Here is a 17462-nt window from a genome sequence, read left to right as displayed (position 1 = left end):
CTCTCTTTCTCTCCTTCTCTCCCTTGCTCCTACCCCTTTCACGCCCATCTTTCTTTTTCCTACTCTCTGAATTAGAAAATTTTCAGTTTTATAGATTAAAATTAAAACTTGAATCCTACTCCATATGCCCGCCCGTCGAATAATCTGATTGGTCAGATTCATTAGTTAATAACTCATAAACTAATAATATTCTGATCCAAAAGTGGTAGAGGAACTTTCAGTTCCAAATTGCACCCTCTTTCACGCTCTAAGAGAAAATCCGGCAATTCTGGGACACCCTGTATATGTGTAATTTACATATGGTGCGCATGCATTGCGCGAGCCTCGCACTCTCAATCGTACGCGCGCACATTTTATTATTCATTGTTATCTCAGTATAGCGATAATTCCCGGGGATCAAGGCTGTCGAGATCTCGAGATGTTCGATGTCACTTTTATTTCAAAAATTTACTTTCGTCATCCAAAGTTTTATCTATTCTCAACGATCAATGCTTGACAAAGAAGATGCTTGACAAGCTTGACAAAGAATCTCCCATTCTGCCTAAATTACTCGGAAGATTTAACTTTATATCCAAACGCTTTAAATCAGTCGTCCTTACACTGATTGAAAAAAAGTATACGCTCTTTATGCTCACGATATGTTAAAACTCGAACTGGTCGTGATCCTAACGGTCCCGACAGCTGTGAGAAAAACACAAACTCAGTAATGCTTATTACAGATGGGAAAACACTTCGTAATCTTAATTTCTGATATGTCCATTGAGTAATTGGTGTTTCTGAAGCTAATCTGGCCGATTATTACAGATTCCCGTGCGGATAAGGGCCCGCAGCGGATGAGCATTGCACACTGTATATGTATACGCGCACGCGCGTATATGTGTGTATGTTGTGTATGTTTTCTATCCTTAAATCTTAGAGATATCCGAAGAGAAAAACGCGGAAACATCTCGAGCACGAATGGACACATGCATCTCGTTTATGGCTCGATTATATACTTTGTGCTTGCATGTGGCACTTATTGCGCGCAGAGAAAGAAACGGTTGCACTTGAGTCGTTTGAATATGTCACGCGACAGCGGTAAAAAGCGATGTGTAAAGAATCCTCCCTCGTCGATTGAGTATATTCATACAAGGATGTGCTCACTCGAAAGAAAACGCGCATACGTGTGCGTAAGTGCGCGCGATACCTGTTGATATGTTGGTATATTGATGTGTGTGTGTGTGTGTAGTATTGCCTGGCGAATAGTACAAAGCCCGTTTCCTTTAAATTTGAGCAAATTGCGCTTTGCGAATCTCTTGCCGCGAGCTTGAACGCCGGAATCCGCTTCTTATCAGAGTTTCGTCTCTTATTGCTTACGCAGATCTTGAGAGTGATGTACTTCCTCCTGGCGCGATTATTATCATCCTTGCCGATCGATAGATCGAAAGAGAAAGACAGAGAGAGAGAGAGAGAGAGAGAGAGAGAGAGAGAGAGAGAGAGAGAGAGAGAGAGAGAGAGAGAGAGAGAGAGAGAGAGAGAGAAAGAGAGAGAGAAAGAGAAATACTTTTGAGACAAGTCAGCCGGGGAAGTCGCCTGAAGGTTCACCTAAATATTCACCGATGGCCAACGCGCCCCCTTCGACAGCCATCTCACTCTATTTTTGTGGGCGCTTGGTTCTTTTCCCTAATATAATATTTATAATTTCCTAATGTGTCACACACCGAGAATAGAGTTTCCCAGCGAGAGAGGTGATGGAGCAGAATACCCTTAAGTTTCAATTGAAGGAAGAGAGAAAGAGAGGCTCCAATTTGACGTCACGTTATTCTCGAGACGTCTCTCCACAAATTAGCGGGAGAAGGGGCTGATACAATTCCGAAAGATCATCATTGGAAATTTGCGCCGGTACAAACTCCGCCGATTCGATTTCGGATTTCCTGTAGATGACAGCTGACACCGCTCTCTCACCTTTCTTTCTTCTGAATTTCCTAATGCAGTGCGAATCGCAGTGTTGCTTAATACTGTTCGAAAGATAGCGTCGTTTCTCGCCAATTCTCCAAACTGAACTCAAGCACTGATTGTTGAACAATTCGGATTCCTGCCGACTCTACCACCGTTGGTTTTCCTCGAATTATCTCGGTATAGCTTACGGAGTCTGTGAAACAGAGAGAATACGTATTTGTTATATATTATCTAGTTGATACGCGCAATATCCGAACGAAAAGAGTTGATGTCAGAGTTAGAGAAATCGAACGCGACGAATTTGCAGAGAGACCTCTCTCGTTATTGGTCCGTTTACCTCCTCATTGCAAGTCCTCTTCACACTTGGGAATGTCGAATATCTCGGCAAACAACGGCGGTAACTTGAGTTTCGTCCAATTCCTTCGGAACCAATCGAGCAGATTGGCATGCCTGGCGCCAAGCGCTCGCAGCTCAGGTATCCTCTGTGAGATGCTGCCGGAACAAACCGAGCTGATGTCATTGGAAGCGGCCGACTGACTCCGTGACACCTCCACTCTAAGTGCCTCCAAAAGCCGATCTTGAAGTTTCTGCACCGCCTTCACATCGTTCAAGCCCGGCCGTTCGCTCAGTAGCACTGCTGCCGAGAACAGTCCCAGCTCAGCATCCGCCAGTTGGTGAGCGTTTAATGTCGACGTGACTTGCATCAACGCAGTCACGAAGTCAGGCTGTCGATCGTAAAATAGTTAGCCAAACAAAAAAGATTGTTGCGATATAATTGGTGGGTGAGACAATTCAGATATTTATTATTCAATTGATGACATTTTTTTTATACAAGTCTGTATGAAAGAATCCCAACAAACATAGAATATAACTGTTATACAGGGTCCCAAAAGTCCCAAAGTAACAGACCACCCTAATAACTCTTCAGTATTGAAGTTTCAAGAAAAATGATCTCAATAAAAGTTCTAGGGATTTAAGTGAGCTATCTTATGATGACCTTGACTTTGACCTTGACCTATATTTTCAAGGTCATTTGAAGGCCAACTTGTATTTTTCAAATGGAAATCTCTATTTTTTACCTCGGATTCTAAAAGAATCCGCAAAATTTTACGTTCAGATATTTATCTTTATGGAGGGGTCGAAATAAACTGTAGAGGTCATTTGAAGGTCAAATATATTATTGGTACGAAATAGCTGGTAGATCGTGGTTTTTATGAAATATGACCCGAATAAAAGTTGTTGGGATAAAAAAGGGTCATAAGCTGGTGACCTTGACTTTGACCTTGACCGCCATTTTCAAGGTCATTTAAAGGTCAACTTGTGGGTTTTTTTAAATAGGGACCTCTATTTTTGATCCCGGATTCTGAAGAGCGCGTTCAGGTTGTTGAGCATTCAGGTTGTTGTAGGAGTCAAGGCAAACGTTGAGGGTCATTCAAAGGACAAATAATGATTTGACCTTGAGAGCACCGTGCAGTAACGGAATACGTTGCCAATGTTCACTTGATTGAATAAAATATTAGGTAACCATTGCCTGCGTAGCAGACTGGATTTTCAGACCTCATGTGATCCAGCCACTGAAGCCAAGATCCAAAAACGATTTTTTTCGACGATGTTCTAATTTCGGAAGCTACTTAGACCTTGGATTATTACGATCTTGTCTTCAGTGGCTGGATCACATGAGGTCTGAAAATCCAGCCTGCTACGTAGGCAATGGTTACCTAATATTTTATTTAATCAAGTGAACATTGGCAACGTATTCTGTTACTGCATGGTGCTCTCAAGGTCAAATCATTATTTGTCCTTTGAATGACCCTCAACGTTTGCCTTGACTCCTACAACAACCTGAATGCTCAACAACCTGAACGCGCTCTTCAGAATCCGGGATCAAAAATAGAGGTCCCTATTTAAAAAAACCCACAAGTTGACCTTTAAATGACCTTGAAAATGGCGGTCAAGGTCAAAGTCAAGGTCACCAGCTTATGAGCCTTTTTATCCCAACAACTTTTATTCGGGTCATATTTCATAAAAACCACGATCTACCAGCTATTTCGTACCAATAACATATTTGACCTTCAAATGACCTCTACAGTTTATTTCGACCCCTCCATAAAGATAAATATCTGAACGTAAAATTTTGCGGATTCTTTCAGAATCCGAGGTCAAAAATAGAGATTTCCATTTGAAAAATACAAGTTGACCTTCAAATGATCTTGAAAATATAGGTCAAGGTCAAAGTCAAGGTGATCATAAGATAGCTCATTTAAATCCCTACAACTTTTATTCAGATAATTTTTCTTGAAACTTCAATACTGAAGAGTTATTAGAATGATCCGTTACTTTTGGGACTCCCCGTATGACATAGGAGTAACATGTAATATAACATATGTTATACTCTAGTTATATTGAGGTTATATAATTTGGTTTTATAATTGTAATATGATTGTGTTACGTATCTGTTACATTGTTTTGTTATAAGCTGGAGATAACATTATAATAATAATATAACAATAATGTAACACGTTATATAACAGTAATTACGTTCATATTACATTGATGTTATATAACACAATTATTCATGCAATCCATTAAAAGCTGCAAATGCTTTCTATTGCAAATAAGGGTGTATTCCGATAGAAAAAGAAATAGCAAAGCGGAACAGTAACAAATAAAAGAAATGGTAGGAGGCTAATCAATCAGAAATTTCGCTCCGATTTTTTGTGAATGCTTTGTTGTGTAGTTTTATGCGTTTCTGTATTTTTAATGCCTTCATCGCGCTTAAGCAGACCATATTGCCTATTTATATTGACGTTTATAATGTATGCTGATATATATATCCCCACTAAAACGTACATTGAATCCACGTGGAACGCACATTGCATTTACGTGGAATCCACAAAACCACATGAATTTCATGTGGATACAACGTTTTTGTTTTCGTGGGGATATCTGCAGTTATACTATTTAAATATTTAAGAACGCTTGTATATTATACAAAACTCACACAGAGAAAAATTTCTTTAGGTTTAATATTCGTACTTGTTTGATTTTGAGTTGTTTCATTAAAATATTATATTCTTACAATATCATTTTTAAAAATAAAAACTCTATTTCATTGAAAAAAACCATGTTGATGAAAAACAGGATTTGAAATCATATTTTTCAAAAGTGTTAAATTTTTTATTTAGACTCCCTTGAATTTGTTTCAAACTATTTTTTTGTGGGTTAATCATTATAATACTCCATTATCAGTAATTTTGAAACATAGTCTTTACTGATATTCGTCGCACATCGAATGTTGTTGCGTTGTTTTAATTTTTGACAAAAAAGATTATAATATTCTGTGAATATTGTAAGAATACATTATATTAAGTACAAGTTACAAGAACATCGTTGGAGTCATTGGAATAACTGCGTACCACTCGATTGTCAGGTTAAGCTAGAACCTAGCGCGGTCAACATATGGTGCCGCTTGGAATTCGAAGCTATCGACAGACGCAAGACACGAGAAAATTAGTAGTAACTTTTTTATATAACAGCTATATAACATTTTAATAACATGTAATATTTCTGTTATATAACTGCAACTTTTTATGAGTGAGAAATTACAACTAACATGTATATGTTTGTAACGTACACATTATATTACGTGTTACATTTCGTTATATTACGACAATGTAATTGTTATGTAACTGTGTTTATTGGGATAGTTCATCGAGTATTTACGAGGGCTGTTTGATAAATCATTCATTTCAAGATAACTTTGAAATGAAAAAATTTTTTTTACCGAAATTCGATTTATTTTTCCACACAGGATTTGTTCTTTCTGGAGCTGGACTTTCCATTAGGTCATTAAATATGAAATGTCCGATTTCGAATCAAAAGTTTGGAATCAAAGTTTAGTTTATTATATCTCAAACTAGAAATAGTACTATTAATCAAAGTATGTGCTTAAACTATCAACACAGTCCATCTTAATGGTAGCTTATTTATGTCAACAGTGAAGAAGCCTGAAAAGCGGGTGACGATGAGATCGCGAAAGGCGTTTTCCACAGCTTGTATGAGAATTTAATATTTTTCCTTGTAAGAGATAGCCCAATGCCTGGAAGAAGTGGTAATCAGTTAGTACAAGGTCTGATGAATATGGTGCGTGACGGAAAGTTTCCAAGTCCTGTAGCTTGAGCAGCTTGTTTATGCGATATGTGGTCAAACGTTCTCTTGCAAGAAGATTGGCCTGTCCGTATTGATCAATCTCAGCTGCTTAATCACAAGCAGCCTCATCATTTCGTCCAATTGCTTACAGTAAACATTCGCTGTAATCGATTGACAAGTTTCATGAAGCTATAGTGGATTATAACAGCGCTGGACCACCAAACAGACAGCGTTAGCTTTTTTTGATGAATATTCGGTTTTGGACTGTGTTTCGGCATTTCATTTACATCCAGCCATTATACCCAGTACTTGCGATTGTCGAAAAGAATCCATTTTTCATCACATGTAGCAATACGATGTAAAAATGTTCGCCTTTATGTCGCGATGATAAAGAAAGGCAAGCTTCCAAACGATTTCTCTTCTGACGCTCGTTTAACCCTCTTGCAGTTATATTTACTGGCAGAAATTAGTATCAAAATGGTTAAATTTTTTCTACAGAGGAAAATATTTACTTTCATGTTTTATAATAGTTTTCGAACGTGTTGATTTCAAATTTGAGGTTGTTGCAGAATTCAAAATGGCGGATCAAAAATGGCAGACCTGCAAGTAGTAAATCTTACCCCGAGTTAGACTCGGGTCTAACCATAAGCCGGTTAATTCATGCAGAACCCATCTATCCAGCTTCTTTACTTTGCCGATTTGACTCAAATGATCCAAGATCGTTGGAATACTAACGTTAAACTTTGCTATTAATTCACGCGTAGTTTGAGATGTATCTGCTTCCAGTTATAGCTTTCAGCTCATCATGATCCACCTTGGTCTTAGGTCGCCCACTTAGTTGGTCTTAGGTGGCTCACTTTCAAGATTAAAATCGCAAAAGAATGAAACTTCTCAAACCATAGACATACTATGCGTTCATTAGCCACATCTTCACCAAATTCGTTGATATTTCGAGTTGTCTGCGCTGCATTGGATTCATGACGGAACTCATATTCGAAAATAACACGAATTTTTGGCTTATTCATGGTTACACAAAAATTGCTGTAACAAAGACATTTCGAAAGATAATCACAAACCAAAATATGCGTTTAAAAGAGTGATGATGTACTTTTAAAACAAAAAAACCAAGAACTATAAAAATCAAAGAAATATCAGAGATATCGATTGCCGAACTTAGTACTTCAAGAAATCGGACTTTCATATTTAATAATTAATAACCTAATATAATTAATAACCTAATAACCTAATATTAGTTCGAGAAGTATACAATGAAGCGTTTTTTCTAGCAGAAATGACGTCAGATGTTACTGTCCTCTTCATCAGTACAGCAGAACTTAGTACAACAATTCATTGTACTGCTTATACTAGGTCTGAAGTTAGTACAAGCAATTCAGTATTGCGAGGACAAAATTTACACTAGTTTCGGCAGTAAAATTTGAAAAGAACAGATATACAGTTACTCGATTTATTCTCGGTTATTAGATACTTCTGCAGTTTTTACTTTATTAATATTAATCAATTTTGTCATGTGAAAGAACAGTATATTCCTATCATGCTCTCCATCCCAGATAGGTTCTACATGTAATGAAGGTAGATAAAGGCAAAATAAATCTTCTTCGTCTGAAGAATCATTAACAGATACAATAATGTATTGCGCTATGTTGTTTCTTGCATTGTGGCGTTCTTTTCTATCCTATCTGGCATTTCTGCACCTATGAACTTTTGCTGTATTCATTAGTTCTAGTTCTAAACCAATGCAGTTCCAGTGCAGCACTGGTTCAGCTGAAAAGAATAGACCCATAGTCTCTTTTTAGTTCGATACATTTTGCCCAATGGTTTTTCAACTTCTTTAAGCCTTCCAAAAAATACGATTTTTCAAATTCTGCAAAGTAGATGTTTGTTTCAGCGATGGTTTTTTTCCGCCGAGCAAATTTCTTCATGTTTACAAAGAGAAAGAAGTTGCATGGAGCCAAATCTGGAGAATAGAGTAGATATGAGGGAGCAGTTCGTAGCGCAATTCGATAATTTTGGCCATGGCAATTGCAGACATGTAAGTTGGTACATTGTCGTGATTAAAGAGAATTTTTTTCTTTGCTAAATGAGGCTGCTTTTCCATCAATTCAGCGTGAAATCGATCCAATAAAGAGGCATACTGTCCTGTAATCGGTTTTCCTTTCTCCAGGTAGTCGATAAAGATTCTACCATGCGAATCCCAGAAAATCGTGGCCATAACTTTTTCGACAGAAGAAACTATTTTTGTCTTCTTCGGAGCACATTCATCAGGAGGAATCTAGTGTTTTGATTGCTCTTTTATCTCTGAAATGTATCAGTGAATCTGTATTTCATCAACGGTTACATATAGCCGTAAAAAACTCACTTGGATTGCGCTTGAACATGTCCAAACGCTGCTTTAAAATGGTCGCACAATTCTGTTTTTGGTCAACCATGAGCAAACGCGGTAACTATCCTGCTGATAGCTTTCTTATGCTCAAACATGTGAAAAACATGTTCGTTTGAAATGTTTATCATCTTGGTTATCTCGCGTATTTTTACTCGACAGTCGTCCAATGGATTTTATTGACCATTTCTTCAGTTGTGACCTCATTCGGATGTCTTATTCGGGCGCTTAATATGATTCGTGCTTGTATAGTCACAGCGAAATTCAGTGAACCGCTCGTGAATTATTTCGTGTGACGGAGCAGATAATACTGTTTCGGCATTTCTTCAGTTGTCTTAAAAGTTTTTCCACGCAAAAAATACTGCTTTATCAGCATACGAAATTCACTTTTTTATAGCAAAGAAACACTAACTTTTCCGTTTTCGAACGTTATCAAAAAGTTTCTGTTTGACAGATCTACTTAAAATTTTTTGTGTATAATTAAATAAAACAGTGAATGTCAAAAATAAAATTAGACTTGCAATTTGAACGCCATTTCTTGTCAAAATCACTGACTTATTAAATAGCCTTTGTATTTATTTATCTAGATCTGTATTTACGAGAAGAAGAATCTTTAATTACAGAAATCTTTCACATTACAGAATTCTTTAGTTTGTAGAAATCGTGGCTTGAAAGTATTGGGTTGCTCGGAAAGTAATTTCGGTTTTTTTCATGAGAATGAAAGACGATATTTTTAATAGGAAGAAAAGTTTTATTCTGTTAAATATTAACCATTTTGTTCTAACCTTTTGCCATCTTTGAGGTAATAACATAATTCCATGCTCGTAGAACTTCTGATCCTTATTGGCAAAAAACTGAATTATGTGATTTTTGACACTTTCATTTGAATCGAAATTTTTACCATCCAAAGAATTTTGCAGTAATCGAAACAAGTGATAATCGATGCCAAATCAGGTGAATATGGTGGATGCGGTAGCAAATCCCATCCAAGCGCTAAGTTTCTGGCTAGTCATTAAACTTATGTGAGGTCTGGCGTTGGCTCATGATGACACACAACACCTTTTCTGTTCGCCAGTTCTGGTCTCTTCTGCTTGATGAAATCATTCAATCTGTCTAATTGTTGAAAATATACATTCGAATCAATCGTTTGGTTGTTTGGTAGCAGCTCAAAAAAAACCATTCCTTTCCAATCCCATCAAACAGAAAACATCATCTTCTTTTGATGGACATCAGCGATGTGCTTTGAGCTGGTTCATTATGTCTGCTCCATGATCTTTTGCATTTAATATTTAATATTATTGTACACAATCCATTTTCCATCTCCCGTTGTGAGTTGCTTCAGAAATGGATCGTTTTCCTTACGTTTCAACAGCAAATCATAAATTAATGCGACGAATCAAATCTCTTTCTTTGAGAACGTATGGAACCCAAATATCGTGCTTTGAAACGAAACCAAGTTGTTTCAAATGCTCAACCATGGTCGAATGTTCGATAAATTCAATCTCTCAGCAATTTCTTGTTTTGTTAAATGACGATCTGCGTCCACCAATGCCTCTATTTGGTCTTCATCAGCCTCAACTGGCCTTTCAGAACGTGGTGCATCTTTGAGGTCAAAATTCTAGAACGAAATTTCGAAAACCAATTCTGGCACTGGCGTTCAGTCAACACATCCTCTCTATACACGGCACACAATTTTCTTCTTGCTTGCGCTGCATTTTTGCCTTTACAATAATAAAAAAGCAAAATATAATGAAAATATGTCGGTTTTCCATTTTTGATGCGACGTCAAACAAAAACAACTAGACAGATTCCAAAACAACTTTTTTTAATAAAGCTCGAAACGTGCGTTGTAAAAATGTAAAATGATTTTCTGGTTTAGAATGAGGTTGACTGCTTAAAAGGGTAACTAATATCATTTATTTGAAAAAAACCGAAATTACTTTCCGAATAATTCAATAAGTTAGACGGATTTAATATAAAAATACATATTAGCGAGATAAGATGTTAATCTTTCCATTGTGGATGACTTGAATGCAAAGTGCACCATAAAGCAAACATGTTGCAATGACGATATGAACAAAGAGACAAAAACAAATAGCGCACCGATCTCACCTCATACATTAATTCCATTTGTTGCCGGGTGATATATGTGCCGTCTTCAAAAGTCATCGAACTATCGGTGGTCATCTTAGAGATGTGGCTGAGCCACACTTCGAAGAAACCGACCTTGATTAGAATCAGTTGGTCGTCCTGAGAGAGTTCACAGAATCCCGGCACTCGTTTCGCGAATTCCACCACCCTCTGAACCGATGGCGTCACTCTAACGGCGAATTGCTGCCACAACCAGATCCTCTGCGACTCGACAGTCTCCGCCGTGGAGGAGGCCGCTTCCGGGTCTTCCGGACTGGCGGGCTGCGAAGAATTACTCGCCTAATCAGCAAGATCATAAAACAAACCTGCATTGCTGCCGGCTTTAGCGAGAAAAGTCGTATCTTTTTTTCTCTTTCTTTTTCTCTCTCTACATATAGCTTACCGGTATTATCATCGGCTTCCTTACGAGCCCTCTCACCGAATCCTCCGTGAAGCCGCAATGCGCCTGATGCGCCTGCGACACTTGGAGGATTAAATCGTACACGGCCATTTTTACGTCGGCATCTGATTGATCGGCTTCAGCCACTGCTGCCGACGGTACTCGCGACACTGCGTTCTGGCTCTGGCTGTTGTTATTGTTGTTGTTTTGGCTACTGTTGTTGTTGTTGCTGGCGCTATTGTTGTTGTTGTTGTTGTTGTTGTTGTTGCTGCTGCTGTTGTTGTTATTGTTGTTGTTGTTACCAGTACCAGGTGAAGTCAGTTGCTGCATTCCTGTAGTGGTAGTGGTAGTGGTGGTCGTCGTCGTTGTACTCGTCGACATCGAGTCCTCCGGACCACGTTCTCTCGAGCGTTTCGGCACCCTGCCGTATCTGACGGCTACAAATTGGCACAAATCACCGATTATTTCACTTGAGCGATCGACAAAAGGCTAGAAAGCAAAGTGCAAGAGAGACTGGAAGAGAAGGAGAGGGAGAGGGAGAGAGAGAGAGAAAGAGAGAGAGAGAGAGAGAGAGAGAGAGAGAGAGAGAGAGAGAGAGAGAGAGAAAGAGAGATTCGTTTGACGATTTTGGCTCCTAATGAAATTTTTATTCTCACGAGTCGCTAAATTAAATCATGATTTCACACGCAGTTTCGAAAAACTTCATCGTTGTGACTTTGAAACTTTCTCCAGAGCAGAAAGTATACATGAGAACATTAACATGTACATTTCGGATTCTTATACTTGAATGCGACAGAGTGCTGCTACGCCAATTCGTCTACATGAGTTCATCAAAATTTTATTTTCGACATGCGGACGATGAGCATAGTACGACCTCTTTAGTCGAGAATGCGCATAGTAGCCGCATATCGCGCGCGTTGCAACTTCGACACTTAATTATGTACACAACTGTCCTTTGGTTTGTTTTGCTCGCTCTCTCTCTCTCTCTCTCTCTCTCTCTCTCTCTCTCTCTCTCTCTCTCTCTTTGCGTTGGGTAAAAGACTGCAGATGTGTCAGACCAGGCTGATGAAGGCGATAATAAGATGTAATATATATACACCAATTAATGATATAGTATAGATGCATCGCAATTTTTAAGGGTCAGTAAGTATACAAGTTAATGTGTATATTTTTATATGGAAGATGTTAAAAGGAGAATTAACAGAATATCTTAAAAAGAAAATTATATTACGAAACGAGGTGCATGAATATAATACCCGGTATAATACTTATTTCCATACTGAAATGCATCGAACTGTAAATGCACAAAGAGATTTATTTTGTAAAGGACTAAATCAAGAGGCACACTGTGCCTATATTATGCGAAACTGCGAGTTCAAAGGAGGTGAAATATTCATATCTCAGCAATGGCTGAACCGATCGAGGTTTTTTAGTCCCAATCGATTCGGCCTTAAAAAATAGGCAAAATGTTCTTGTGATTTTTGTGTACGTTATCTCCAAGTGGAGGTATTTTAAAATAAAGTTCGAATCACGGAAAATTTCGATTCAATAAGAAAGTAAGTAAGAAACGTCGAACGCATAAAAGTAGGGATATATGTACATCTCGCTTTTCCAACATCAGGGGCGCTACGAGAGCGCTGAAGATTCGGACAGAAGCGAATGCGAGCGAGTAAGCAAGAGATATGCTAAAATACAGTATAGGAGAAAATGTGCGAGAGAGAGAGGAGAGAGGGGAGAGAGAGAGAGAGAGAGAGAGAGAGAGAGAGAGAGAGAGAGAGAGAGAGAGAGAGAGAGAGAGAGAGAGAGAGAGAGAGAGAGCGAGCGGGAGAGAGAGAGAGCGGGAGAGAGAGAGAGCGGGAGAGAGAGAGAGCGAGAGAGAGAAGAGAGAGAGCGGGAGAGAGAGAGCGGGAGAGAGAGAGAGCGGGAGAGAGAACGGGAGAGAGAACGAGAGAGAGAACGGGAGAGAGAACGGGAGAGAGAACGGGAGAGAGAACGAGGGAGAGAACGGAAGAGAAAACGGGAGAGAGAACGGGGAAGAGAACGGGAGAGAGAACGAGAGAGAGAACGGAAGAGAGAACGGGGGAGAGAGAGAGGGGGGAGGAAGGGGGAGAGAGAGAGAGTGGGAGAGAGAGAGAGTGGGAGAGAGAGAGAGAGCGGGAGAGAGAGAGAAAGTGGGGGAGAGAGAGAGCAGGAGAGAGGACGGGAGAGGGAGAGAGGGAGAGAGAGAAAGAGAGAGAGAGAGAAAGAGAGAGAGAGAGAGAGAGAGAACGGGCGAGAGAGGAGAAAGAGAGAGGCATAAAAGGTGAGAATACTGGTATGCGTCACGGTATGTTATAACGCACGTCATTTGATTGCCGGTCAGCTGATGCTGAGCAGACGATGTCTGTGCCACCGATAAATCAATACCAGTGCTTATTGACGTTGTCCAGGGAGATCGCTCTTCAATTTTAAGGTCTGCTTGATACAATTTATAACGCAAGTGGTGCAGGTAATATGCGAATTAGATGAAGATAATTTACAAGTAAGTATAAATTTATGACATTTACATATTAATGGTGTATGTACGTGACGTATATACAATGTAACTTGTGATATATAATATAAGGTATATTATAATAAAAAAAGGCCCCAAGTACAAACACAACACGTATTGCGTTATTTTTAGAAACTTCAAATTCAAATTATTTTTTTAAGTTATATATGTGTACATAACATAAGTTTTTACAAGTAAAACTTATAACTATAAATAAAACTCTACAACACTATTCTACTGTACAAAAGAAGTGATATATTAAAACAGTAGCGCCAACTAAGAAACCTAACATATACAGGGTGCACGATTTATCTGAAGACATTGAAATATCTCGAGGACTATGCATTGGATAAAAAAAAGTGGTTAATGAAAGTTGTTAGTCTAGAAGGGGGACATCCAATGATACCAAACTCGACCTCCCACCCCACCCCCTGGGGGTGGAGGTTGGGGTCAACTTTGAAATCTTAAATGGAAACCCCCATTTTTTATTGCAGATACGGATTCTACGCCACAAAATACGTAAATTTTGTCCGAAACTTTTTTTTTGATTCGTGATAGATGGAGCTGTAATCGCAAAAAATTATATTTTCCGCAATTCTCGAGAAATGATCATTGGATTGAGAAATAAAAAATACCTGTTCAATATTTTTAAAGGACATAATAAAAGTTATTCCCCCCGATCCTCTCGGGGTAGGGTGGGTGGTAACGTTCAAATCTGCATGACGGTTGCCCAGCGCATAACTCAATAGCAGCATGGAAAGTATTAGACCGTGATTACAATGGTCGGTGATTGGCAGAGGTGGCTCGATTAATTGGCCTGCTAGGTCGCCTGATTTGACATCGCCGGATTTCTTTCTGTGGGGTTACCTAAAGATAAGGTTTATCAACAAGTCCACAACTCGTGAAACATGGTAGACGCATAAGAAACGCTTGCGCTGAAACTCCCGCAGATATGCTTCTATCCTGTGTACAGTTATTTGAAAAAAGGATCAATAAGTGTATTGAAGTTGAAGGTAAAAATTTCGAACACTTACTCTAATTAATTGAACAGTGAGAGGCAAGGGGACTCACATTAAAAAAGCACCCCGATCTGTAAGAGGCAAGGGGACTCACATTAAAAAAGCACCCGAAGGGAACACAAACTACTACGTCCTCGTCGTTGTTCCTGTGTAACGCTAAAAGTAGTTTCTCGGAAAAATCCAACGCTATCACGAATGAAAAAAATTGTTTCAATAAAAATTTCACGTACAATCTAATTCTGCAATGAAAAATGTGGGTCCCCATTTGAGATTTGAACGTTATCACCCACCCTACCCCGAGAGGATGGGGGGGGGAATAACTTTTATTATGTTCTTTAAAAATATTGAACAGGTATTTTTTATTTCTCAATCCAATGATCATTTCTGGAGAATTGCGGAAAATATAATTTTTTGCGATTACAGCGCCATCTATCACGAATCAAAAAAAGTTTCGGACAAAATTTACGTATTTTGTGGCGTAGAATCCGTGTTTGCAATAAAAAATGGGGGTTTCCATTTAAGATTTCAAAGTTGCCCCCAACCCCTACCCCCAAGGGGTGGGGTGGTAGGTCGAGTTTGGTATCATTGGATGTCCCCCTTCGAGACTAACAACTTTCATTAACCACTTGTTTTTATCCAATGCATAGTTCTCGAGATATTTCAATGTCTTCAGATAAATCGTGCACCCTGCATATGGCCTCAAAAGGATTCCTCTGAGATTAAGAGGAAAATATTATAAACACATTATTCTTAAAGTTAGAGAAATTATATGTTATATGTATAATGCAAATCATATTGATTTTAATAGAAATTTCCTCTTATACACAGATTATTTAATTTTTTTTTAAGAAGATTATTATTTATTCGTACTGTACTTTATTTTTACTGGTTATACTACTGGTCAATTTGAAAAAAATTATTATAACATATGGCGAAAAGTAATATACAGGGTGTCCCATTTTAATGTCCCACCTCAAATAACTTTTTTGTTTCTGACATGTAGAAAATAATGTTATAGACAAAAGTTGTATGGTTTTGAGGAGGGCATAAAATGATGTCATTAGTTTGACATTGAATAGTTTCTTAAAGGTCACATGAAGGTAATCTCCAATTTCTTAAATGGAACTACCTACTTCTCATTACATATTCTTCTAGCTTACGTCGAGAGTTTCCCAAAATCCTATAATTAAGTATCTTTTCGTTGAGTACTTTTTAAGTTATAAGGCAAGATCGAAAGCACAGTCCGGCCGGTCAAGGCAAATCGAAAGCACGTGTCATTGTCAGCTTAAAATTTAAAAAAATCAATTTCTTGGATTTTCGGCCCAATTTTGACTATAACAACCACGTTTCGACCCGAAATATACTCCATTACCCAAGTATACCCATTACTCAAGTATACCCCATATGCACGTTAAAGAGCATCGATATTTTCTTGGCGAATGTAATATTTTGAGCATTGTTATGAAATTTTTTAATAGTCCTGTTTGGCTGATTATTATGGCTGATTATCCGCCAAACGAAATAGTCGACATGATTCGTATTTTAGGTGAAGCTGGAAATAATCACAGTGCAGCGGAAAGGCTATATGCTGAAAGTATCTTGACAGACGTCATTCGTGTAGAAAGATAATAAGAATACTCACTGAGAGGGCACAGCAGGGTAGTTTAAAAAGGATACGACAAAAATCTGGGTCAAGTGAGGCAAATTCATTGGTTGTCTTGAGTGCCGCTGTATTGAATCCCCAAATTTCCACCAGACAAATCGAGAGACAACACGGCATATCGAAATCGACAGCAAATCGTACTTAACTCATACTTAAAATAAATAGATTCCACCCCTACCATATCCATCTAACCCAGAAATTAGAACGGAGGGATTTCAAGCGACGTTCACAATTTTGTAACTGGGCCTTAAATGAAATTCGAAGAAAGAACTACATTTTATCGCAGAGAAGCTCTTTTCTGATAAAGCCGGTAATAGAGGGGATGTTAATAGACATAATTATCATTATTACTCTGATCAAAATCCTCACTGGCAAAAGAGCCAAGAATTTCAAAGACAATGGTCTATTAACGTTTGGGCAGGTATTCTTGGAAATTATATCATAGGCCCATACTTTTTTGAACAGAATCTAAACGCGCAATACTATTTAGCATTTTTCAAAATGATCTGTCCAACCTTTTCCGACATGTCGATAATGACTTGCTCAACCGAATGTGGTTTCAGCAGGATGGAGCACCAGTTCACAGGTCCCGAAATGTTACCAATTATTTAAATAATAGATTTAATAATAGATGGATTGGAATGGGTAGTCAGACTCATGAACGGCCACCAAGATCACTTGACTTAACCCCTTTCGGTTTTTACTTTTGGGGATACGTAAAAGAAAAAAAGTTTATGCGGAAGAGCCTACAACAGCGAAAAACATGAAGGAACGTATTCGAGAGACATGTACGAACATAAACGCAGATGTCCTTAAAAAAATGCGGGATGATTCCGCCGTAGGTTGGATATTTATATCCAAGTAAATGGCGGTTTTTTCGAATACCTGCAATAATTGTACATGCCCCGATCTTGCCTTGACCGACCGGATTGTGCTTTCGATCTTGCCTTGACCGGCCGGATCGTGCTTTCGATTTTGTCTTATAACTTAAAAAGTACTTAACGAAAGGGTTAACGAAAGGGTTAACGAAAAGGTAGCTAATTATAGGATTTGGAAAGCTTTCGATGTAAGCTAGAAGAATGTGTAATGAAAAGTAGGTAGTTCCATTTAAGAAATTAAAGATGACCTTCATGTGATCTTCAAGAAACTATTTAATGTCAAACTAATGGCATCATCTTATGCCCTTCTTAAAACCATATAACTTTTGTCTGAAACATTGTTTTCTACAATCA

General features: G+C 38.4%; 1 protein-coding gene across 1 annotated transcript; it reads right to left on the bottom strand.

The window, feature by feature from the left end:
- Positions 1–1507: 1507 nt before the first annotated feature.
- On the bottom strand, positions 1508–16757 carry LOC112589134 (ecdysone-induced protein 78C-like). The gene is made up of 5 exons (XM_025301265.1): positions 16746–16757; positions 11019–11504; positions 10598–10915; positions 2276–2663; positions 1508–2131 (listed from the first exon to the last, which is right to left on the bottom strand). The coding sequence occupies exons 1-4, from the start codon at positions 16755–16757 to the stop codon at positions 2280–2282; spliced, it is 1200 nt and encodes a 399-aa protein (XP_025157050.1). The 3' UTR covers positions 1508–2131; positions 2276–2279.
- Between the last annotated feature and the right edge of the window lie 705 nt (positions 16758–17462).

The sequence above is a fragment of the Harpegnathos saltator genome, unplaced genomic scaffold (assembly GCF_003227715.2).
Source record: "Harpegnathos saltator strain DR-91 unplaced genomic scaffold, Hsal_v8.6 scaffold406, whole genome shotgun sequence".
In the NCBI taxonomy this organism is placed as follows: domain Eukaryota; kingdom Metazoa; phylum Arthropoda; class Insecta; order Hymenoptera; family Formicidae; genus Harpegnathos; species Harpegnathos saltator.
This window is presented reverse-complemented; position numbering and strand designations above follow the sequence as displayed.